The sequence below is a fragment of the Astyanax mexicanus genome, chromosome 2 (genome assembly GCF_023375975.1).
Source record: "Astyanax mexicanus isolate ESR-SI-001 chromosome 2, AstMex3_surface, whole genome shotgun sequence".
In the NCBI taxonomy this organism is placed as follows: domain Eukaryota; kingdom Metazoa; phylum Chordata; class Actinopteri; order Characiformes; family Acestrorhamphidae; genus Astyanax; species Astyanax mexicanus.
Window position 1 is genome coordinate 6555920 of NC_064409.1, and position 26878 is coordinate 6582797.

At 38.8% G+C, this 26878-nt stretch overlaps 1 protein-coding gene across 1 annotated transcript in view; it reads left to right on the forward strand.

Annotated features, from left to right (window-relative positions):
- The window catches only part of tmtc1 (transmembrane O-mannosyltransferase targeting cadherins 1), an 80133-nt gene that overhangs the window by 33532 nt on the left and 19723 nt on the right, over positions 1-26878 (forward strand). Inside the window, exons 5-9 of the mRNA XM_022671832.2 lie at positions 11717-11798; positions 12598-12701; positions 12838-12916; positions 14066-14176; positions 25842-25963. Coding sequence (XP_022527553.1) covers positions 11717-11798; positions 12598-12701; positions 12838-12916; positions 14066-14176; positions 25842-25963 — 498 coding nt within the window. The remainder of the gene's footprint in view (positions 1-11716; positions 11799-12597; positions 12702-12837; positions 12917-14065; positions 14177-25841; positions 25964-26878) is intronic.

Here is a 26878-nt window from a genome sequence, read left to right on the forward strand (position 1 = left end):
GCAAAACTGTGCTCTTACCCTGCTAATAAACATGCAGGCTACAGAACGATATACTCGCCTCTGAACAGCAGAAGAGCTAGTGCTGTGCTTAGAGGTGGCTAATGCTAATGCTGCTCCAGCAGTGCTAGTCAGGGTTAGCAGCAGGCTACAGGCTGATGATACTCAACTCTGAACAGCAAAAGAGCTAGTGCTGTGGTTAGAGGTGGCTAATGCTAATGCTGCTCCAGCAGTGCTAGTCGGGGTTGAGAGCAGGCTATAGGCCGATAATACTCCAATAATACCATTGAATGGTCAAAGAGCTAGCGCTTAGCACAATTAGCAACTAATGCTAGTACTGCTGGAGAACTAAACTGAAACTCCTGTATAACGCTGCATTTTAGCAGCGAGAAGTTTGCGTAGATTAACATCCAGAGCTCATTTGACTGGTCTTTTTTTATTATTATTATTTTTTTTTTTAAGAAATATTTGTTGTTTTTTTTAAAGAAAAACATGGCGACACCCCTGTTCCTACTACTAGTTACTAGTTTCTAGTGTCGCATAAAATGTGCCTTATAATCCGGTGTGCCTTATAGTGCAAAAAATATGGTGCATGCACATAAATGGCATGAACTGGCATAAATGGGATGACCTGGCAAGGGGCTGCTCTGCTCAAAGAGTGAAGCAGGTGGGTGTTCATGCTCATCAGCAGGTGCCCTGCTAATGCTTCCTGCATCCTCTGCTCTCTTGCTGAGTCAGAGGCTTCCGACAAATCCATTCATCACAGCCAACTGGAATATTTGAGGATATTTTGCCTGAACAGAACCGGCACTGCGGTAGTTATGTGTTATATGTGCCATAATATATGTTAAACAGTACTTGCACCCCCTGTGGTGCCCATGCTACGTAATGCCATGACATGATGCTTCTTTGTACTGAAAGTGCAGAGCTGCTCTATTTATACCAGGGGTGGGCAACCTGTGGCTCTTTGCCTGTTTATGTGCAGCCAAAAGTTTGGACACACCTTCTCTTTTTCAATGCGTTTTTTTATTTTCATGACTATTTACATTGTAGATTCTCACTGAAGCATCAAAACTATGAATAAACACATGTGGAGTTTTATGTACTTAACAAAAAAAGGTGAAATAACTAAAAACATGTTTTATATTCTAGTTTCTTCAAAATAGCCACCCTTTGCTCTGATTACTGCTTTGCACACTCTCGGCATCATTCTCTCAATGAGCTTCTTCAAGAGGTGGCCACCTGAAATGAAAAGTTTTCCAACAGTCTTGAAGGAAGGAGTTCCCAGAGGTGTTTATTAGCACTTGTTGCCCCTTTGTCTTCTTCACTCTGTGCTCCAGCTCACCCCAAACCTCAAATCTGGATTGGGTTCAGGTCCGGTGACTGTGGAGGTTCAGCTCATTTTTTATTAAGTACATAAAACTCCACATGTTCATTCATAGTTTTGATGCTTCAGTGAGAATCTACAAGGTAAATAGTCATGAAAATAAAGAAAAGGCATTAAAAAAGAGAAGGTGTGCCCAAACCTTTGGCCTGTGCTTAAATATTCATTGCACTATATGACTTGTGGTCGGACTGAGCCAAAATCTGTTGCCACGGTGATGCTACACCCCACCCTTTCTACCAGTCCTCCAGCAAGGAGTACATCACAACATCACCATGCACTGATCTGACCCAGCAGCCAGGCTACTAGCTAAACAACCACTAAGTTTTGAGAAAGGAAATGCACAAATGTCCTGCACTGTATGAATGTGTTAAATCGAGGCTGACCAATCAGAGTTCTGTTGTCATGAACGCAGGCTAAACAAATGAGCATCGAGGCATCAGCATAACAGATCATCTTGTCTGAAGCATGAGAGTTATGGAGTTTCTAGACTTGTTTGTGTGAAAAGACATTTAGTTTATAAGAGGAAGCCAATTAGAGACTTTTTTATGATGACTAATATTACAATAACAATATTTCCATACGCAGAAAATAGGGAAACAGGGGATAAAAAAACTATGCTGGGGAATTAATGTAATTGAAATTAGCAGGAACTCCCTCCTGTTGCCTCCTATCAGCACGAGAAGGAACTTAGTAATGCCAGAGAGGAGTCTGCTTAATCCAGAGAAAGTAAACTTTTTTTTTTTTTTTTTTTTTTTTTTTTTTTTGTTGTTGAATACATTCAGATATAAAAGCTAAAATCATCATCTTGCCAAAAAATGTGGATAAACCTTATATAATTACATAAACATATTGTCAGACTATGACTCAAAATATAAAACAAAAAATATTTCACAATTTTTCATGGCAGGAAACGAATGTATTGTATCATTTTTTGGGTGAATATGAATGGTTTAGATTAATCAATGCATTGATAAAATAAGCTATTTTCACCAGGTAATAGATTGCAGGAGTGCCACTGCACATACATTATCCTCTTTGTCTGTGTGGAATGAACTGGACTGGACTGGAATGTTTATGAAGAATTCCTCAGAGAGGCTTAGCAGAGTGATGGGCCATATGCTTTCAATCCGACTCCTGCCTGCGAGAAGCTATGAATTACCACCCGCTCTCCATCAAACTGAACGCCGGACACTAAGCCGGAGTGAGAGAGAGAGAGATAAAGAGAGAGAGGGGGATAGAGTGAGGGAGAGAGAGAAAGGGGAAGAAAAGGTGAAAGTGGGGGAGTTTAACGTTAAAAACAATGAGAGAGTTTATTTTTTGAGGGTCTGAATGTTCACTGTGTCAAAAGAAAACAATCAGATTGGTTACACTCTGGGCCCTTCAGTCGGGCGGGGGGGGTGTTCTTTTATTGCCGAACCAAAACAAATCGGTTTGTTCCCGGATCGCTTTGTTTTGGAAAACGTCTTGGCGCTGTCTCTATCAGTTATATCAGTAATTGATTGATCTACAGACTAAATCGACTGTGAGTCGAGCACTCTGGCTTCAAATAAGTGAAGTCCAGTCAAAAGAAATACCATGAAACTGAACAATAACACACTGAGCAGAACATGTACATAGTACAAAATGCCTTTTTTAAACTCTATAAAACTAATAAAGCATGTGAAAAGAGTAAATATGTTTCAAAATATATATTTTTAATATATTTAATATAATTTTCTAATTAATTATGAGTTCACATTTTAACAGAGAACATATACTAATGCATCATACTAGGGGCAATGGGGTTTTGATGACAAGTTATCAGTTTTCCCCCCACTTTTAATTGACTGCTACCACTAGAAATAACTACACTGGCATGCCAAAAGTCATGGCACAGCAGTATACAGCTCTGGAAAAATTAAAGAAACCACTTTTTTCTGAATCAGTTTCTTTGATTTAGCTATTTAAAGGTACATGTTTGAGTAAAATGAACATTTTTTTTATTCCATAAACTACAGACAACATTTCTCTCAAATTCCAAATAAAAATATTGTCATTTAGAGCATTTATTTGCAGAAAATGAGAAAAAACTGAAATAACAAAAAGATGCAGAGCTTTCAGACCCCAAATAATGCAAAGAAAAGAAGTTCTTATTCATAAAGTTTTCAGAAGTTCAGAAATCAATATTTTGTGGAATGGCATCATGTTCTCCTCCACCAGTCTTACACACTGCTTTTGGATAACTTTATGCTGCTTTACTCGTGGTGCAAAAATAGTTCAAGCAGTTCAGTTTGGTGGTTTGATGGCTTGTGATCATCCATCTTCCTCTTGATTACATTCCAGATGTTTTCAATTTGATAAAATCAAAGAAAGTCATAATTTTTAAGTTGTCTTATTTTTATTTCCAGAGCTGTAATACAGTAAATTCACAATGAAGTGTTATTTCAGGGGATGGCTTGGGAACTTTCACACCTCTATATATTATGAGGTGTTATCTTGTTAGTGAGGTTGAACACTGACCAGCATGCTCATAGCTTGTTGTGACCAACTGTCGCTAAGGATAGCAATAACTATGAAAGAAGCATGTGAACTAACACCACCGAGTAATTATACAGAAATTTAACACAAATATGGCTGACACTGAATTACACAGACTCTTGAAATAAAAATAAAGCTCTAATACAGGGGTGTCCAAACTACGACCCATTTCCTTTTTTGGAGCGGCCCGCGAGGTATTTTAGAAATAGAATGAAAGTTGGCCCGCTGTTAAGCAGGTTTTTATAATGTGAGATTCAAAGTTTGAACGCTAGGTGTCAGAAACGGGCCAAAGAGTCTAAAAGCGGAGAGGGTGCGCATTTCTAGCGCAGAAAAACGGGCCAAAGAGTCTAAAAGCAGAGAGAGTGCGCATTTCTAGCGCTGAAAATCGGGCCAAAGAGTCTAAAAGCAGAGAGAGTGCGCATTTCTAGCGCTGAAAATCGGGCCAAAGAGTCTAAAAGCGGAGAGGGTGCGCATTTCTAGCGCAGAAAAACAGAGTCTAAAAGATGCCGTAATTAAGGAGTTTTATATTAAGAGACATCATGAAATGAAACATCAATTTGAAAAATCTTAGTTTACACAACACTGTCAAAGATAAAGAGAGTAAGTCAAGTAAAATGATGTGTAAATGAAATAATCAGGAAAAAAGTATTATTTAAAGTGGTATATTTCATTATTTGTTTTATTACAGATTGTGGCCCGTGACTTCAAATATATTTCTCCTTCTGGCCCCCAACAAAAAAAGTTTGGACACCCCTGATCTAATATATGCCGAACATGCCATGTTCATGTTTCCTGTGGGAATTCATTAGCTGTAGCCTGTTGTTTTACTTATTTTTTTGCACACAGTATTATCTTCGCTACTTTAAGAAGACTAATAACACGTACAGTAGTCAAAACAAGCAGGTAATGAGGCAATTTCTACCAAAAATGTCTGCGCTGTCCTTAAAGCAAGTCTCATTAGGAGCTTTGATGTTCTCTGGGTTGATTGGTTGGTAGCAGGCAAATTACCACAACAAATGAGGCGGCCAAAGATCAGCAGACAGCTCACTGATAGAGAATGCACAAAGCAATCTCCCAATTACGCCTCGCCTGCTCTCCGCCGCCGCGCCCATAATTGGCAAACAAAGACAGTCAATCAGGCGAAACAAACAAGCACCTCACTCCTTCAGTGCACTCCCTCAGCTCCAGCCATTATCTCTCTCTCTCTCTCTCTCTCTTATTTTCTCTCTTATTCTCTCTTATTCTCTCCTTCTCTCTCTCTGAATCATTTACTTCCATTTCACCCTCAGATACGTAACATGTGACCCGTCTGCAGGCGAGCTCAGGTCCGAGAGAGAGAGAGTGTGAGGTTCAGTAAAGTGTGACGTGTTGATTGGATGGGAGTTCTGTAACAAGAAATTGTTGCTCGAGATGCAGCAAACTATTGTGTTCCAGCAGCTTCTCTCTGCTTGCAAACACTCTTATTTGTATTTCTATTTATATTTCAGTCTGTTTACACTCACAAACACAAAGACCAGTCTGTGGCTACTGTAGTAACAAACACGCCATCATGCATTCTTACTGGCACACAGCGTGCGCTATTGGCGTAGGAACAGAATGGCATGGTGGATGGTGTGAAATTGGAAACAGCTGCATTTGTCCAACCCAAAAAATGAATCTGCAGGGGGAGGGAAAAAAACATAACTTTTATTTTGAAAGGGGTTTTGGCAGCAAATCAGAGAAGAGACATTAAGAATGCATCAAATATTTGGCACCTGAAAATAATTAACTTATTATTAAGTCTTATTGCAGTGTTTTCTTTAGCCTTAGCACTTTTTATTAGTGGCAGCAGACTCGCACTCACTTCCACTTCCCCCAGAGTCAGGGAGTGTGGAAAAGAGCTGAGGAATAGAGTCAAAAAGGGCAGGTTTAAGTTCATTTTTACTACTCACATTAAATAATAGAAATTAAAGCATTCCACATATATCACTTATCACTCTTGGTGCAAGCTCTACAGGGTTAGGGTAGTTATCATCAGCTGCATTAAATTAACCTTATCATTCATTTGTTTTTCAATAGACTGAGTACCTCCCTCTGTGTACATTTCACTCAAATGTTATTTGATTAGCTCAGGTACAGGTACAGGTATGACTAAAATAGCACTCCTGAAATACTTTTTAATTAGAAAAGCACTGCTGAAAAGAATGTATGATTAGAATAGTAATGTTGAAATAAATTTGTAGTAAGATTAGATAAGATTTGAGTAAAATGAACATTGTTGTTTTATTCTACAAACTACGAACAAAATTTCTCCCAAATTCCATATAAAAATATTGTCATTTAGAGCATTTATTTGCAGAAACTGAGAAATGGCTGAAATAACAAAAAAAGATGCAGAGCTTTCAGACCTCAAATAATGCAAAGAAAACAAGTTCATATATATATAAAGTTTTAAGAGTTCAGAAATCAGTATTTGATGCAATAACCCTGGTTTTAATCACAGTTTTCATGCATCTTGGCATCATATTCTCCTCCAACAGTCTTACACACTGCTTTTGGATAACTTTATGCCTTCAAATCAAAGAAACTCATAATTTTATTTTAAATTTATTCATAAATTTAATCTCTTTTTTCCAGAGCTGTATGTACACTGAATTACCACATCTGTGCTTGCTTTATTCTGGTGTTAATTTGTAGCCGTTCCAGCCAATCCAGAGGCATCCATGATTTGTTAACCACTTTGATAACCACTTTAATTAATTGCCTGTTCTCTCCCTCTGGCTTAAGTGCTCACTTACTCTGAAGGCCAGGCTGTTGATTTATAGTGGTTGCTGTTGTGTATACCTTGTTAAATTTCTGAAATCTTGGGTGTCTTGGTGCTCACTGGAGAACAGTCACAAATACCTAGGTTTATTTTCAGATTTTTCCTGGTCACCCCTGGCCTCAATTCAATCACCAGCTAACCTGATTTAATATCATTAAGCACTGGTTCATCAAACCGCTGTTAAATGATAAGTATAAATAATACAGAGATTTTGATATTAGTGTTTTACTGAGTAACTAGTTATTTTTTGTATTTTGTGATAAAATATGGTTTTATTTTGGAGCTGAGTGAGGCATTGCTTTGAAAAAAATACACTAATAAATGCAGAGCTACATCTGAGTAGCACTGAAGCGTCCGTCAATAGATTTTGCCTTTTGCTAAATTTATGGATCCAAATGCTCATCAGCTCTGCCAGGATATTTATTGCAGACAAAATCTGCAGTATTGCTGTGAGTCTCCCTATCTCACCAGAGTACACCCAGACCATCAATATCCTTTCAAAACCCTGAGAGCAGCACAGTCACTCGCTCCAGACGGATGTACTTATCAGTGCATGCAAAATGCATAAGACCACAGAATGCTAATTATGAATGTAACTGCGCAATTGTGGTTTTAGAAGATCTAGATGACCACAGGAATCAATGCACAGTCATTTCTCATCTTCCATGTAAGCGTTTTACTGTCTGCACTGAACATATAGACATATATTTATCTGAATGGCTAGTTTTTCAGCTACCTTAACCATTAAAAACCAAGTTATACCTGGCTATATCTGAAATCTGCTGCCAGCAAGCGCTGATCATGAACTGAATTTACCATATGTTTCAGAATATAAGGCGCACTGTATTATAAGGCACACTATCAAAAAAACATCTATTTTCTGGTTTATTTTCATACATAAGGCACACTGGATTATAAGGCGCATTTTAAGACACACTATAAGGAACTTCTAATTCAGCAGATCTCGCCGCTGGGTGGTAGATAACTATGTTAACTATGGTGGTAGATACTAAGTAAAGCTAAGCTAGGTAAACAAAACTGTAATAAAAAAAGACTTCCTCTTAACGTCAAACGAGCGCTGAATGTTGATCTACACAGATTCCTCCCCTTTAAAATGTTTATTTGGGTGAGTAATGTGTTTCTGTTTATTTACAGTAAGCTTAGATTCCTGATTTTCTCCAGCACTAAGGCTGAAGCATTAGCATTAGTGGGGCTAATACGGCCCGACAGTGATAAACTGAGGAACCCTGAGTGTGCCGGTAAGCCAGGGCACAAATAGGACGGTTCGTCCTATATAACTTGTTTTAACACTGTAAACGTGCAAGCTACAGGCCGATAATACTCACCTCTAAATTGCAAAAGAGCTAGTGCTTAGCACGGCTAGAGGGTAATGCTAATGCTGCTCCAGCAGAGCTAGCCGGACAATAATTGCCCAGGCCAATGATAAGTGCCTCTAAACGGGGAAATAGTGGATAGCGGCTAATGCTTATGCTACTCCAGCCTCTGTGCTGGAGAACTAAACTGAAACTCCTGTATAACTCTGTACTTCAGCGGAGTGGCTTTACTGCTCCTTAATACCTGACTGGTAAAATTCATACAAAAGGTGCACTGGACTAAAAGGCGCACTAACGATTTTAATTGTGCCTTATAGTGCGAAAAATATGATAATTAGCATGAAAATAACAAAGCTATTGGAAAGGCTAAAAGCTAATGCCTTTAACTGTAGCAAGTTGCAATACAGATAGATACCTAGCAAGTGAATGCTTATGTATCCACTGAAAGGCTAAAAGCTAACTCTAAAGCAACCAAATCACTATCATCAATGCTGTTATCCAGAGTACCGATGACTAAAACAAATAGAAAGGCTAAAAGCTAATGCTTTTAACTTTAGCAAGTTGCCATACAGATAGATACCTACCAAGTGAATGCCTACGTATGCACTGAAAGGCTAAAAGCAAACTCTAAACCAACCAAATCACCAACATCATCAATTCTGTTATCCAGAGGACCGATGACTCTGAAACAAATAGAAAGGCTAAAAGCTAATGTTAGCCTGAATGTTACAGAGCTACAGTCAAACCACTTGTTATGACAGTGAGACACATTCCCTTTCTGCCTTGTACCCTTTTAAAAATGTAAAAGTCCACACTGCTCAGCACAGCCCTGAAGAGGAGAACACACGCCCCCGCAGCCGTGTGATTGACCGGGGGGGTAATGGCTGTGGGCTGTAAGTCTTTTTGTGTGGTGAGTTAGATGGAGCAAATCTGATGGGAAGGATTAATATTAAATGATTGGACTGTCTCATGTTCCCCTGCTGTAATTCCACACCGCTGCAATATTAACGAGTGTGTCCTCCGCTCACGCTCGTTACTCCTTACACAGCTGCTCAGCTTAAAAAGTGCTGTGAACTCTGCCACCGTGAAAGTGCCCGAGTGCTGCTGCTGCTGCTGCTTTACTCTCTCTAGTTAATATTGTCTCTACGCTTTGGTTTCTTGAGGTTCAGCAGGCTACTAAAGTGCTAAGCTGGAATGCAGGGAAATGGTTTATGTGATGGAGAGTAGAGTTGGTCAGTAGAGCATTTATTTTAGTTCATTTTTATTTGCAGTGTTTTTGTTTCTAGTGTATTAATGCAAGATTTGGGATTTTAGAATTTTGGTTTTAAGTCAAGTTTAGTTTTTAGTAAGTAAAATTGATTTAAAAAGCATTCACCCTTGGCCCAACATGCTTCTCTAGCGATACATGATAAACTTTTAAATAGAGCTGGGCTATATATTAATATTTCATCGTATGGTGATCAATTTTTTTTTCCGTTGTGTTGACAGTTTGCTTTAGAGAGTGTAAAAAATCTTGTTAAATTTGACTATGTAATAAAAATCACGGTAACACTTTGTAATAACTTTCATTAATATACCATTAACTAATGATTAATAACTGTTATTTTTCACATTTTATGAAATTAAAAGGTTGCTATCACATTTGTAAATACAAATGAACATATTGGCAACATGAACTGCAATTGATAAACATTTGCCTAATTTAAAATTTGTATTTACTAGCGATTTATTAATGTTCAAATTCTGATGAGCTAATCATTTGCTAACAATTATAATATGAATATCCATGCTGAGAAATACATGTCATGTGTGAGCATTTGTTAATAATTCAACTTTGAGCTTTGTTCACATCTACTGATCATTAGTTAAAATATATTAATGAAAGTTATAATAAAATGTTACCAAACTCACTTTACTATGCATGAAACAATATTTGCATATGATTAATTTTGTCTGCGTGTCAAGCATGGTGAAAAATGTGTATTATCTTTAATTATCATGATACAATATTTTTTTACCACATCACTGAACGCATGATTATGTACACCAAGGACAGTAGCTATAATATTGATATTGTATTGTTATTGAATTTATATCGTATTCACTGAAATTAATAAATAAATAATGGCCATATTATGCTGCACTACTTTCAATTTTGTCATTGTAACGTGAAGGATCTTTACTAATTTAGAGGTTTCTTACCCTTTTTTTAAAGCTTGTCTATACAATCTTGAATCTTTTTTTTTTTATTATTTATTTACTTACATTACATCCAATTTTCTCCCGATTTTCTCCCAATTTATCTGGCCAATTGATGCCTCAACACTAGGAGGGTAAAGACTAGCAAATGCCTTCTCCTCTCCAACACATGTGAAGCCAGACTCCGCCTCTTTTTAAACTGCTGCTGATGCAGCATTACAGAGTAGCATCACAGCGCGCAGTGTTTGGAGGAAAGCGCAGCGACTCGGTTCTGATACATCAGCTCACAGATGCAGCCTTGTTCTGATCGACATCACCCTTTGGATTGGTGTGAGTGGAGAGAGCAAGGCCAATTGTGCTCTCTTGGGGCTCCAGCAGCTGGTGGCAAGCTGCATGACATGGATTCGAACTTGCAATCTGCTGATCACCTTAGTCCCCTGGATCACTAGGAGCCCCACAAGCATAAACCTTAGTAAAAAACACATGGAGATCGGTCTGTGGCATCACAAAAAGACAATTTGCCGCATGTTTTATTTTTAAGCATGCAGGTGAAAGCTCAACCATTGTTCCTGAATGCCTAATGGCTTCATCAATGCATTAAAACGCTTGATTGGGAAGAATTGGTTGTGCAAATTGGATCGAACTTCATCACGATTCTCATCTGTGAGGGTCTGAAGGTGAAGGAAGGGCAGTGAGAACAGGAGAGGGAGGGCTGTACGGTATTTTAGTAAATGCTTGTCTTGTCTTCTAGTGCTGTATCTAAATCCCAAGAGTATATAGTGCAAACACACACACACAGACACACACACACTCACATAGTGTGTGCACACTAACAAACACACAGCCATTGGGAAGAGCTCTCTCTCTCTCTCTCTCTCTCTCTCTCTCTCTCTCTCCTCTCTTTAGTGAATCAATCAGCAGAAGTGCTGTGAATTGTGGGAGCGCTCGTCCTGCCCCTCCTCCAAGCACTCCCTCGTTCATCTCACTTCACATCTTCTGTCACAGCTGTCACCCTGTATTAATATTCACTGTAAACGCACACCTCACAAACAAGCATGCGTTTATTCAATATCGCCTTGTCTTTCTGGTGGTGTGGTGTGTTTCTGTGAGTGTGTGAGCGCATCAGCATGTGTGAGCATATGTGTGTGTGTGTGTGTGTGTGTGTGAGAGAGTGTTGGGACCCCTAGCTTCTCCTCTGATTGTGTTGGAAGGGTGTGTAATCTGTGACCGCACTGTGAAACGTGGTTACTGAATTAATGAGAGATGAATAAGCATAAGAATTAAGCATAGGTAACTCCATCACAGTAATTACTGACTGAGGATCTGATGATCTGCGTGTATCTCTCTCTTTCTCACTCTCTATCTCTCTCACACACACACACACACACACACACACACACACGCGGGCTGCTCATTAGCTGATTAAGTCATGGATTCATCAAGTGATTAAGCAGCTGTTTGTGTATTGCTGTGTTTCAGGCACCTGTCACGCTCCAGAGTGAAGGATCTGATCCGAGTCTCTCGGCCGTTCATCAAACGAGCCTGCGTGGTCTCTGTATATGTAAGTGGTAGGGCTGCAATGATTAATCGATATAATATAAGATTATAATGTCTTATTATCTTAGTTTTTGTTTCCAAAAGTGTCCAAATTACATATTTAATCACTAAATATCAGTACTTTCCACATTTAAACAACATCTAGGCATTTAAATTGCTTTTATAGCTTCATTCCGGAAGCTGTAAGACTCTTAAACTCCACCTAACAACACACTGCACTGACACCAAGGACAATTTACTGTTTACAAACACTGTCACTTTAAACCGCACTGAGACACTTTATCTTCTTCTGCTCTAATTCTAATCATGCTGCTATAGCAAAACTTGCACTCTGGACTTCATGTTGCTGCAACCTGTCTACTCTCTCTATTTATTATTTTTTATTTTTTGGGGTATTTATCTTATCTATTTTGTATATTCTATTTTTATTGTGTTCTTTATTTTATCTATATATATATTTTTAATAACAGCTCTTGGGTGTAAACTGGATCGTAAAATCACAATTTCGTTCCACCTCATGTACCACATGTGATGCGAATGACAATAAAATCTCCTTGAATCCTTAAATCCTTTTAAATCTTGTGTTCAGTGGTTATTTCATTTTTAGAGATGGAGGACATGGCAGAAATAATCGTTGACTAATCAATTAATCGAAAAAAAAAAAAAAAAATCAGATTAGTCGACTACCAAAATAATCATTAGTTGCTGCCCTAGTAAGTGGATTTACTGCAATATTGCTTTGCATATTCATATAGACTTGACTTGCTTGCTTTTAAAGCAGTGTGTGTGTGTGTTTCCTGTAGGTACTGTTGATCCTGTCTGCTCGCTTGTGGTTGATGGGCGGCTCCATGCCTCTGTTCTCAGAGCAGGACAATCCAGCCTCCTTTTCACCGTTCCTCCTCACCAGGCACGTCACGTCATCACACTCATATCATCTCATATCTCAACAGCTGGGACTCTTATTTTGACTTTACCTAAAAGGGTTCTAAGAAGGGTTCTTCTTTTTGCTTTTAAAAATATTATGTTCTAATTTTTTTTTTAAGGTTCCTCACCTACTGTTATCTTCTGGCCTTCAACGCCTGGCTGCTGCTGGCTCCTATAGTGCTCTGCTATGACTGGCAGGTAACAGAACACCCTGTAATATGTCCAGTTATCACAGGACAATATACGTTACTCTTTAAATAACATGATGGTGGGTGGGGGGGGCTTCCCTGAAACTCCTGTACAACACTGTACTTCAACAGAGTGGCTTTACTGCTCCTTAATACCTGACTGCTAAAATTCATACATAAGACACACTGGATTATAAGACGCACTGATGTTTTTTGGGAAAATTAAAGGATTTTAAGTGCACCTTATAGAGCGAAAAATAAATTACTACTATATTTTAGAAGTAGCATTTATCATAAAAAGGATCAGCCAGTGGGGCTAATAGGAAGATATAAGAAAGAGCTAAAGGACAAGCTTACATATTAGTATATTAAATATTCTGCAAGAAGTAAACAAAAACTGTTTTGTTATAATAATTATAATTTTATACCACTACTAATAATAAAATAATCAGTTAAAAAGTGTTGCATATTGCTCGGTTAGTTAAAGCTCCACTAGGTAGGATCGAGATTTTGTGCTCGTGGGCTCCCCCTACAGTTGTAGAGTGTAATAAATGTTTCAGGCGGATTAGTTTCTCTTTCTCGTTTTCTAGCTTTCACAGACATATTCGGTCTCTTTCCAGCTTCTGCCAGTGTCTGTATGTTATTTTGTAAAGAATGAACCAGTAGTCCTTGTAGAACTGTTAGAACTAAAGGTCGGAAAGCAGGTCGCAGTTCTCGCGAGCGTTGGTCGGAAAACTTACAGAGTCCGGCTTGAGCTCAGAGGAGCTCCGGCACAGACACAAGTGTCAAGCTGAAATTTTACTTCTTTAAAAAGATAAAAAATCAAGGAAATCCTATCTAATCAATGAATACGGTCATGTGCAAAAAATTACAGTCTGGTGAAATTGCATGTGTTTTTAATTGATGATAAGAGCTCTTAAGCTCTTAAGCTTAATACATATTGCAAAAATCAGTACTGTAAATGTGGAAAAAAATTCACTTTTTGTCAATAGTATATTTGGAAAATTATACTATTATACTACTATAATTATTTTGTGCAGTTTAGGTGTTGTTTTTCTGTCGAGGGTGTGCGTATTTGGGGTAAGAGTAAAAATGCGTGAGACAGTTATTGTGCTGATAGCTGTGATAGCTGTAATAGCTGTGATTGGTGTGATTGCAGGTGGGCAGCATCCCTTTAGTGGAGTCTCTGTGGGACGTACGCAACATCGCTGCCCTGGTGTTGGCCCTGGGCATACTGGCTCTCTGCCTGCACTGTGTTACATCACTACAGGTGAGCAGCACACACATGTACACACAGAGCTGCTGCTTTACACATGTTGAAACAGACATGATTGAGTGGAATGCCTTTGCACTTTTCTCACTATCCCTACTGTAAAAATATTTATCACCTTCCCAGCTCAGTTACTGGAGATTTTCTTAAGAATATCCTCATGAATTATTTCATTTATTTATATAATAAATAAAGAAATTACATGGAAGCTATGCAGTGTGTACAAAATTAAAATAATATAGCTAAAATCAGTTTTTAAGAATTTTTGGTCAGTTTCTAACTGGGGTTAATCATTTATTTTATTTTTTTCAGTGGAAAAAGCTCTATTTAAAATAATGTGTTGTCCAAGACTGGGCCTAATCCCTGTCTGGAAAACTGTCACAAATGATTTACAATTATTAGATTACCGCATTTTTCGCACTATAAGGTGCACCAGATTATAAAGCACATAGGGCGACACTAGTAAGGAACAGGGATGTCGCAATTTTTTCCTTGTAATTCAGAATGTCTCACTGCTAGGTGGCGAGACCAGTAAATCTAAGCTAAGCTAAGCTAAGTAAACAAAACTGTAATTCTTAAAAAAAAAACATTTTCTTCTAAAGTCAAACCAGCGCTGGATGTTAATCTACACAGATTTATCTCCTGAAATTTCTGACCTTTTTTGTATAAAAACACAACTATTGAGAGGAAAAACCAACAAACATCTTCTACAATGTTTTCTTTTCCATTTTTAAAACTGTCAAATCTTCAGTTTCTGTATTGCTTTTGATATCAGTACCAAGGTCTGTCAAATCGAGGGCTACTAATAAAAGTTCTCTCTTAAAAAAAAAAAAAAAGAAAGATTTATCTCCTGAAAACTGTTTATTTCGGTGAGTAAAGCGCTTCCGTTTATTTATAGTAAGCTTAGATTTGCAATTTTTTTACTAAGGCTAGCCGCGGTTAGTGCTAGTAAATGCCGCCCGACAGCACTACACTGAAGCACCCTGAGTGTTCTGGTAAGCCAGGGCGATATTAGCTAGTGGTTTGTCCCGTGTAGCTTGTTTTAACACGGTAAATGTGCAGATTACAGTCTAATATACTCACCTCTGAACGGGGAAAGAGCTAGCACTTAGCATGGTTAGCAGCTAATGCTAATACTGCTTCAGTCTCGGTGCTGGAGAACTAAACTGAAACTCTTGTATAAGTCTGTACTTCAGCAGAGGCTTTACTGCTCGTTAATACATGACTGATAGAATTTAAACATAAGGCACAGTGGTTTGACGATTTTAAAAATCGTCGAAAGTGTCTCTGCGTTAATGAGTTTGTAGAAAATAGCATCAGATCCAATCATTCCACCGCCTTCTGCTTCACACACAAAGTGTGAAAAGAGTTATTACGGCTAGAAGCTGATTAAAAGCCTTGAGACTGAATTCCTCATTTTGCAAGGTCACTAAGAGCGAGAGAGTGATTCTGCCCATCAAAGGAATTATAAAGAGAGTTGTTCTTTATGCTTTTAATAACAATCATTACAAATCTGCTTTAGAGAGATCTGAGTCTGAGCCTCAAGTGAACAAACAGGGGAAACAATAGCAAGAAAATCACCAGTAGTGCGAGAGCAATAAACCAAGAAAGAAAGAATTAAGACTCATTAGATCATTACATCATTTACATTAACAGGCTCTCCTTACTGAGAAAAACATAATGGACAATTTTAAGGTTTGCAAAAATGACTGAGGATATTTAAATAAATGTTACAGTGTATAAGTCAAAACCATAATTATAGTGTTTTAATATCTGCAGAATCCAGACCAACTTCTTAAATTAAACACTTCCCCTAAATAACCTTTTAAATGATGCTTCCTCATTCATTATTGTAGAGAATTGTTATTGTAAATTAGGTGTGCAGGAGTGAAGAACCTACACTTTAGCGTTTTTTATAAAGCATTTCTGCATAATATAAAGGTTTAACACCAGTTAAAGGCTTTTCCCAGAATAGAACAGCACGTCCATGCCAGGAACTGTTTGGAAACCGTTGTTTTAAGACCGTGATGCCACCGTTTTATTTGTCAGATGGGATATAAAAGATTTACCGCAGTCTTCTTCAGCTGTGCTGCTGGAGGGAAACAGCTCTGCACATTTAACCTTTTTATTTCCTCAAAAATTCCTCATTTATGAAAAAGTCTTTATAAGTAGAACTGAGACATTTTGGCCAGATGAAACAAATAAGCCTTACAGGCATGCAGTACTCCATAAATTAATAGTTATGTAAGTCATATGATCAATTTTATTTGTATCATTTGTATCATGGAGCGATTACTGTTTTTACACCTGCTCAATCGAACTGCACTAAGAGTACAAAAGAACCAAAGTCCATTTTAAAACAAAGCAAATAGTGCTGGTGTGAAAACACCCCGATTTAGTATTTTATTTACTGTGTTTCACATCAATTTTAGGACATCCAACAGCTTATCACATCACATGTATGTCCACATAATTGATGGCCAATAATTGATAATATTAATTTATATGTCACATTAAGTAAGCTGTGTAGGTGTGTGTGTGTGTGTTTGTGTCTGTGTGTATCTGTGTGTGTGTTTGTGTCTGTGTGTGTCTTTGTGTGTCTGTGTCTGTGTTTGTGTGTGTTTCTGTATGTGTCTCTGTGTGTGTGTCTCTGTGTGTGTCTGTCTGTGTCTGTGTGTGTCTGTCTGTGTCTGTGTGTCTCTCTGTGTCTGTGTGTCTCTGTGTGTGTCTCTGTGTGTGTCTCTGTGTGTGTCGGTGTGTGTCTGTGTGTGTGTGTCTCTCTGTGTCTGTGTGTCTCTGTGTGTGTCTCTGTGTGTGTCTGTGTGTGTGTCTGTGTGTGTGTCTGTGTGTGTCGGTGTGTGTCTCTCTGTGTCTGTGTGTCTCTCTGTGTCTGTGTGTCTCTGTGTGTGTCTCTGTGTGTGTCTCTGTGTGTGTCTCTGTGTGTGTCTGTGTGTGTGTCTGTGTGTCTCTGTGTGTGTCTCTGTGTGTGTGTCGGTGTGTGTCGGTGTGTGTCTGTGTGTGTCTGTCTGTGTCTGTGTGTCTCTCTGTGTCTGTGTGTCTCTGTGTGTGTGCCTGTGTGTGTGTCTGTGTGTGTGTCTGTGTGTGTCGGTGTGTGTCTCTCTGTGTCTGTGTGTCTCTCTGTGTCTGTGTGTCTCTGTGTGTGTCTCTGTGTGTGTCTCTGTGTGTGTCTGTGTGTGTGTCTGTGTGTCTCTGTGTGTGTCTCTGTGTGTGTGTCGGTGTGTGTCGGTGTGTGTCTGTGTGTGTCTGTCTGTGTCTGTGTGTCTCTCTGTGTCTGTGTGTCTCTGTGTGTGTCTCTGTGTGTGTGTCTGTGTGTGTCTGTGTGTGTCGGTGTGTGTCTGTCTGTGTCTGTCTGTGTCTGTGTGTGTCTCTGTGTGTGTCTCTGTGTGTGTCTCTGTGTGTGTCTCTGTGTGTGTCTCTGTGTGTGTCTGTGTGTGTGTCTGTGTGTCTCTGTGTGTGTGTCGGTGTGTGTCTGTGTGTGTCTGTGTCTGTGTGTCTCTCTGTGTCTGTGTGTCTCTGTGTGTGTCTCTGTGTGTGTGTCTGTGTGTGTCGGTGTGTGTCTGTGTGTGTCTGTCTGTGTCTGTGTGTGTCTCTGTGTGTGTCTCTGTGTGTGTCTCTGTGTGTCTCTGTGTGTCTCTGTGTGTGTCTCTGTGTGTGTCGGTGTGTGTCGGTGTGTCGGTGTGTGTCGGTGTGTGTCGGTGTGTGTCGGTGTGTGTCTGTGTCAGTGTGACATACATTTTAATGCTGGCTGTGGATCTTTTCCCAGAGAAGTGAAGGAAAAGTAGCTGGCCGATGCAAAACTGTCAGCTGTCAGTCATCCTTGAATTCTCAAAACGCAGTGCAGCTGCACTGAAGTGTGTGTGCATGTGTGTGTGTGTGTGTGCGCGTGTGTGTGTGTGCTGGAAGAGCCGTTAGATTTTTAAGTCATGTTTTCTCATCTGGAAGTCCTGAGGGTAAGTGGGTTCTAGCCCACTATCTGTAGTGAGCTGAGGCGTGGAGAAGTGGTGTGTTTGTGGTGTTGGGGGGAGGGGGGGGGGTTTAGTCTCTGATCAGCAGGTCTCATATACCCTGCCTGAATAATTCATACTGTGTGTCTGGCACAAGCTGTCAGACCAGTGTCAGAAAGCTGCCAGTGGTTGTGTGAGTGTCTAACTTGTCACTGCTTGCTTTCATACATGCTTGCGGTATTCCAGCAATGGAAGAATCAGATTTCATATTCCGATCAGGATTTATCTCCTGGCTAATCTCGTCTTTCTGTGGTTTATATGGATCGTTTAGCATGGAATCTGAACTGTGACCTCGTAACCCTAGAAACACATTCAGCTAAAAAAAAATATGCACTTAAAAATGATGAGTTTCTTTGATTTTACCAAATTGAAAACCTCTGAAATATAATCAAGAGGAAGATGGATGATCACAAGCCATGAAACCAAACTGAACTGCTTGAATTTTTGCACCAGGAGTAAAGCAGCATAAAGTTATCCAAAAGCAGTGTGTAAGACTGGTGGAGGAGAACATGATGCCAAGATGCATGAAAACTATGATTAAAAACCAGGGTTGTTCCACTCAATATTAATTTCTGAACTCTTAAAACTTAATGAATATGAACTTGTGTTATTTGCATTATTTTATTTTTTTTCTGAAAGCTCTGCACCTTTTTTGTTATTTCAGCCATTTCTCTGCCATTTTTTGCAAATAAATGCTCTTAAAAACAATATGTTTATTTGGAATTTGGGAGAAATATTGTCAGTAGTTTATAGAATAAAACAACAATTTCATTTTACTCAAACATATAGCTATAAATAGCAAAATCAGAGAAGCTGATTCAGAAACTGAAGTGGTTTCTCATTTTTTCCAGAGCTGTATATGTATGCATACATTGATGAGTCAAAGCATTGTGTACAGTTATATGCATTGCTTCTTATTCATCAGGCAAAAACCTCCTGATAACTACACTGATCACACTCTCTTATATTAATAAGCTTCTGTGATGTCACAAGATTTTTTTTTGTTACTGGATTAATTTTTCACCAAGATCTTGCAGCAGCATTGATGATGGTAGAGTCTGACCACTGCACAAAGCAGCTCTTCTCCATCCAGCACATCCCAAAGATTCTCAATGAGGTTAAGATCTGGACTCTGTGGTGAACTCTCTCTCTCAATCCATGTGTGAAAATGATGATCTCATGCTCCCTGAACTCTGAACTCTTTCACACTTCCAGCACCATCAATCCTGACATTGTTCATCTTGGAATATGGCTGTGCCATCAGTGAAGAAAAAAATATTAAAATTCATTGATGGAATAACCTGGTCTATGTTCAGTATATTCAGGTAGTCAGCTGACCTCATTCTTTCAGCAGCACATACTGTTGCTGAACCTAAACCTGCAGACCAACTGCAGCATCAACCAACCAACCCCACATCATTTACTTACTTAAATCCAGATGGAGACTTTTTTTTGGCCAGGCAATTTATTTCCCAGAAAATTTCTAATACATAAAATATGCTGTGGTTCTTTTACATGCTGCCAAAATAGCTTTGACCCACCAAATCAAATTTTGGGCTTTACAAGATCTCTGGTGTCCTGTGGTTTCTGGCACCAAGACATTCAGATATATCAGTTTGGACTTGTTCCAACACATCCCACAGATGCAGAATTGTATTGTGGTGTGGGAAAGGTGGAGGAGGCAGAGGCAACACCTTCATCAGGTTCCTTTAACAGTGTGCTCAGTGTCGCAGGGGGCTGTTATCCTGCTGACAGAGCCCCGTGCACAGCAGGGTGGGGTGCAGGGTGGGTTGTGACACATGGCTTCTGTAAGCATCATTATGGTAATTTCTATGACTTGTTCCACAGTAACCCTTCTGTCGATTCAGCCCAGATGGGATAGCTTTTGTTGCTTGTGCACATTGATGAGTTTCCAGGTCTCCAGCATGCTGCCACCAGTTTCTAGTTTGTGGTTTCTCCTGCTTTGGTCTGCTATTAGTAGATACCAGGGGTGACAATAAATGCATGTAAATAATTACATCATCATTAATAATATAGGAAATATATATCATTGCTATTGTAAGTGTAAGAATTTTTTTTTTTAATTAACTAAAATAAAAGCATTAGTATGTGTTTTTTAGTTGCTACAGGACTCTTATCTGACTGACAGCTGTTTTAACCAATCAGATTCATGTTTTCACTACGTGGGCAGGGCCATGGCTGTCTAACCCCTTCTCAGCAGCGCTGTGTTGAAGGTGTTACGCGTTGCTTAGTCATAAACGGCGCTCATGCTGGATTAATTCAATAGTTAGCGAACTATAATGGAATTGCGACTGTAACTCAAACATATCAGATCATATCATATTAAAAGGCCTTTTTAAAAGGCTGTCCTTCAATGTGCATTTAAATCACAATAATAGGCCGCCTGACTGGTGAGTTTTTGTGTGTACCTAATGTTTTGGCTGCCGTGGTGTACTGTAGACATACAAATGAGTGATCTTTGTTAAACGGCTGTACTTGTAGGCAAATTAAGCATTGATTGTTGGGTCTATTGTGTACTTTTATAGTTTGTATCTGTAATTTGTGGGCTGTTGATGTGTATTTAGTTAATATAACTAAGTCAAGAGAGAGAATATGTAGTTATTGTAATATTTATCTATGTGTTGGTTGGCCGGCAGCGGGGTGGGGGGGATTGGGGACTGGTAGATACTAGGGCTGCACTATATTGGAAAAATTTTACATTGCAAATGTTTTTTTTTTTTTAAACTATATATATCACCATATTAAACAACGCAAGACCCATGACGTCACCAGCCCCGCCCCCACCTGAGCGCTGTTTCGTGTCAGAACTGCCGAGCTCTCAAAACCCGAGGAAAACAGCAAAAAAACTGTAATCATCCCTTTAATCAGCCATTTAAATGGCTTTTTAAAAGGTAAATAAGAGAGTTTTTCTGGGATTAAAAGCGTGCATTCAGCTGTAACTGGAAATATCTGCGTCTCAAAACTGTGCTGGACTGAGGTGCACAGTTTTCGACACATGCTCATGTTTACAAGCACATGCCCAACCATGTGTATGGAGGCTTTGCGGATACATAGTGTTTACTCATACACCACTCCCCTCGCGCTTCTCAGGCAGCAGCAGCCTGTCACTCACACAGACACAGACAGCGCTGTGTATCTACTTCTTGTGGCAAGAATCAAAACGTTGCAACATGACGTGTTTGATTTAATTGCTTTAAGTGACATTGCACGTCCTGCGATGCGATTATTGAGCATGCGCACATCGCCATGACGATGCTTAAACGATATATCGTGCAGCCCTAAGTAGGTACCTAAATCTGCTGATTGTGAGGAACCCACAAGCCTTGGATTTTGGATAGACCTTGACCTAAAACGTGCCTAAAAAATGTAAAATCTGACTGCGTAATGTCTAATATAGTTTTTTTTTTTTTAAACAAAGCCTCTTATATCAGGGCATCATAATGTTTAGAACATTTGGGTTCATAGGTGTGTAATTAATCTTCCAGGTGTCCTCCATTGCTTCATTGGTGCAGGCATAAGATACTTATACTGAGGCTTGCTTTTTAGCTGTCGAAAACCCTTGGAGTCTATATTTGTCATTGTTTAACATAAAGGCGAGAGCTGTGTTGCTGAAAGTCAAAGACGTAATTATGAGGCAGAAAAACAAGAATAAAACCATTAGAGATATCGATCAAACCTTGGAATTACCAAAATCAACTGTGTGGAATACCATTAAGAAGATATAATGCACTGCTGAGCTCGTTAATTGAAAAAATATGCCTTTGTCCCGGACGTTATGGAGGGCACTGCATGTCCCAAACCATTAAACGCACTCTTGTTATGAGATAACCATCATTATTCTCTTCATCGTTTTGTGTGATTTACCTAAACTTTGCATCATTGGTGTATAATTAGGGTTTTAAAATGCACTGATGCTTTGATATGAGAAGCCTTACTTTAGCGTTGAGGAAAGACTCCTTCAGAGGGAAAGGAATGTAATGTCCAGAGAGAAAGGACCCTGTAATATTAGCATATAAGAGCTAAAATAGTGAACATATAGATAATATTGTCATTTATTTGCAGAAAATGAGAAATGGCTTAAATATCAAAAAAGAAGCAGAGCTTTCAGACCTCAAATAATGCAAAGAAAAGAGTACAGAAATCAATATTTGGTGGAATAACCCTGGTCTTTATTCAGTTTTCATACATCCTGGCATGTTATCCTCCACCAGTCTTACACACTGCTTTTGGATAACTTTATGCTCTTAACTCCTGGTGCAGAAACTCAAGCAGTTCAGTTTGGTTTGATGGTTTGTGATCATCCATCTTCCTCTTGATTATATTTTGGAGGTTTTCAATTTGGTAAAATCCAAGAATCATCATTTTTAAATGGTCTTAATCCATATCTGAGCTATAGTTAAAGAGTATCTAAGGATCCGATAAGGTGGAGTGTCTGGCTTGGCAGCACTTGGACAAAACAGTGGGAACAGGGCATCACAATACATGGGAGAGAGATAGTTAGAAATCAGAAATGTAGGAAAAACAACTTTGTAGAGTTTATACAGCAGGAGAGCCTGATCCAGAGGGTAGGCATGCACCAGCACCCAACTGCGAATGGGCTCACCAGTATCAAACAAATGGTTGCTTTTTTTGTGTTAAGACATGTTAGACCTGTTGATCTGATGTGTGCTAAGCTAGGTTAATGTTGGTAACAGATGCTGGACTGATCTTATATCTGTAAAGAAAAAAAAATGTGGTTTAATCTTAAAAATTACATCATCTAGACCAGGGGTGTCTAAACTACGGCCCGCGGGCCATTTGCGGCCCGTTTCCTTTTTTGGAGCGGCCTGCGAGGTATTTTAGAAATAGAATGAAAGTTGGCCCGCTGTTAAGCAGGTTTTTATAATGTGAGATTCAAAGTTTGAACGGTAGGTGTCAGAAACGGGCCAAAGAGTCTAAAAGCGGAGAGAGTGTGCATTTCTAGCGCAGAAAAACAGGCCAAAGAGTCTAAAAGTGGAGAGAGTGCGCAGTTTTAGCGCAGAAAAACGGGCCAAAGAGTCTAAAAGTTGCCGTAATTAAGGAGTTTAATATTAAGAGGCATCATGAAATGAAAATTTGAAAAATCTTAGTTTACACAACACTGTCAAATATAGATAAAGATAGTAAGTCAAGTAAAATGGTGTGTAAATGAAAGTAATCAGGAAAATGTATTATTTAAAGTGGTATATTTCATTATTTGTTTTATTACAGAGTCTGTGGCCCATGACTTCAAATATATTTCTCCTTCTGGCCCCCCAAAAAAAAAGTTTGGACACCCCTGATCTAGACAATGCTTTGTATTATTTGTATTTAGCATAATAACACATATTGTTCTCAGGTGTAAAAAGCTAAAGAATAGGTGCCTCACTCTTTAGCTCTGTGAAGAAGTAATTATTTTTTGTTGTATTTTTTATTTGTAGAAGATGATCAGCCATATAAAGAAAGCTCAACTTCTTTTATTTACTTTTATTCATGAAGAAAGATGCCAGCACAGAGACATAAGCTCTGTACTGAAACAGAGACACACGCAGGATAAAGAGATCAGGAATTTACAACAGCAATCGATACTGTAGTGTAAGCTCTGTGTCATAGCAGAGCGCCGGGGTTTAGCATGGACACCCTGTAAAGACTAGATCCACAGAGCCTGAAACAGAGCAGTGCTGTGGCTGCTAGAGGGATGCTGGCTTTAGCTTGGCCTGGTGGCATTTTGGGATGGACAGCAGATGACCCCTGTCTGTGCTGCCATGGCAACAGATGGTGTCTGGGCTGGGGTTGAGGGATAAGGCCAACGCTATCATTATCATCATCATCATCATCTGTAATATCCCAGGGCTATGCCTTTAATGGTGGCCATAAAACATCAGGCTTTAAGTACACATGTGAATGTCCGTGTGTGTGTGTAAGTGTGTGTGCTCTTTTCACAGAGATTGATATAGATGGATTATCTTTTTATCTTTTTAAAATCACTTAACATAAAACATCTATTACATCTCCAGTTATGTTATTCACAAGATAGAAAGTTAATTCCAAACATATTTCATTTTAATACATTTTAATCTAAAATGCAAAATTCTGGTCAATCTGTCACGGTGTCACCATGAATATATATATATATATATATCTTATTGCTAAGTGAAAGCACAGCGACTCGGTTCTGATACATCAGCTCACAGATGCAGCCTTGTGCTGATCGACATCACCCTAGGAGTGATGAGGGGAAAGAGCGCCATCTACCCACCCAGAGAGAGCCAGACCGTTTGTGCTCTCTCAGGGCTCCGGCAGCAGATGGCAAGCTGCATGACTGGGATTCGAAGCTGCGATTTAGACCGTTGGATTGTGTACATATACTTTGGAGCACTACGATCTGTGTGCAGAAACACTTTTAAAGTTTCTTCTTCACAATGAGATGAAAAACTTGTGGTTTTCTTTCTGAGAAAAGATTTTCAGCAGTTTTTAGTCATTTCATAAATTCTTGTGCTTGAATCATTGTGCACGACTACCTTTAATAAACTCCTGAAGACAGAGCTCTTCAAAGAGCACCTACTCTCCTAACACCTCTAACAACAAACTGACTACTTCTAACCTCATTTCCTTCTTCCCTTCCTTTTCCTTTTCTATCCTACTAGAAGCCCTGCCTATTTTTTTTTACCTTGAACTTCTTTTGAACCTTGAACTTTATTGCTAAATATACATAATTATTTGTAAGTCACTTTGGATAAAATAGTCTGTCTAATGTAATGTAATGTAATGACTCAACTCAGCGATAAACAGCATGTTTAATAGATTGTTGTGAAACTTGATTGCTGAGTTTAAATGACTCAACATATTTACTGGGTGGAGGTGTTGCCATTTCACAGCCTTCAAAGTGCAGATATGAGTGATTTCAGACATTTTTGTGTCTCACAGAGTAAAAAATATAGAGTTCTTTCACAGATTAAAATTTTAGAGAGCTTCTTCACACAGCCTGGTTGCACATTGTGTTCTATGAGGATGGGAAAATGGCATGAATAGAAACAGTTGGCTCCATCAGGCTGTTTCTTACTGAAATAGAAAAGTGCAGCCAATTTTTGTGAAGATTCCAGTGAAATGAAGGCTAGAATGCTTTAGAATTCTTTGCCTTTTTAAGTCGTGGCATTATATGTGAGCGAGCAGTTCCTATAAGACCTTGTAGGACTGATGTAGCGCCAGATCCAGTCATTATGCATGTTCTGATGTGCTGCTGATTCTTTCATTTATGCATTCTTGTCAGCTACTTTTTTTCTGAAGCAAGCACTTTCGCACTTTGGATGAGTCACACTAGTGCTGAGAAGTCTGCACTTTCTCTTTTCTCTCTCTCTCTCTCTCTCTCTCTCTCTCTCTCTCACGCGCTCTCTCTCTTTCTCTCTATCTCTGCTGCTCCAACACACCTTTTATTTCGTAGTTTAAAAAGAGCAGAGTTCATTAGATCTGCTTATCTGAGGTAGAGAAGTGCTGGAGTAATTAAAGTTAGAATTAAATAGAAGAGTCTTATTGTAGTAAATTTCTATGCATTGTTCATTCTGTTCCTCTCGTCCTTTTCTTTTGTTTTATCTCTCTGTTTCTTTCTTTCTCTCTCTCTGTAGAAGATGGAGGGCAGGGAGGTGCTGGTGGGGATTCTGTTCCTGGTATTTCCTTTCATCCCTGCCACTAATCTGTTCTTCCGTGTGGGATTTGTGGTGGCAGAGAGAGTCCTCTACATGCCCAGGTTTGTTCTTTGTGTGTGTGTGTGTGTGTGTGTGTGTCACTGTAGGTTATGTGATCTGTCACCTAACAATGACTATGAAACCCTGCTCTTTCCTTTTTACCCCGTCTACATTGTTGCCCATGTTTTTTTGTTTAATTACTTTTATACTAGTCTACACAAAAAGGGTAATAATACCAGATATTAATATACCATATAATCTACCCTCTCCATTATTCACTATACTAGTGTGATTTTCTCTGCTTTTCTGGATAAGCTTCTACTTTAAAAAAAAAATATTTATGTAGGCCTGTCACGATAAGATTTTTTTGTGGACGATATATTGTCCCAGAAATTATTGCGATACATGATATTTTTGTAATTTTAAGACTATTAAATGCCACTGACACTGATAATAATAATAGAATAGCATAAAAAGCAAATAAACATTTTTTTTAAAGACAGCAACATTTGAATTAATCATTTATTATAATCAGTTTGGAACTTTTTTTAAATATGAATTTCTTCACTTGTTCACTGTTATATATGTAAACAAACATACAAATAAACACAAAAGACGATAGCACGATTATCAAAAATGATTGAGTCATTTATTGTACGATGTATCGATAATGCAATTATTGTGACAGGCCTATAGGTATGCAATACATCCTTTGCATACAAATGTATTCAACCAAAAATGGCCAAAGCAATTGTTTAAACCAAACAAAACCCAATGACTTATTTATTTTAAGTCATGTTGCTGTTTTTTTTTTAACATTAGGAATTTAAAGCAATAAAAGAAAAGCATGACTTACAATGCTTGGTATCAGGCTCTGAGCCACTAAAGTCCGGAGATCGCCGGTTCGAATCCCGTTTATGTAGCTAGCCATCAGCTGCCGGAGCCCCAAGAGAGCAAAATTGGCCTTGCTCTCCCTG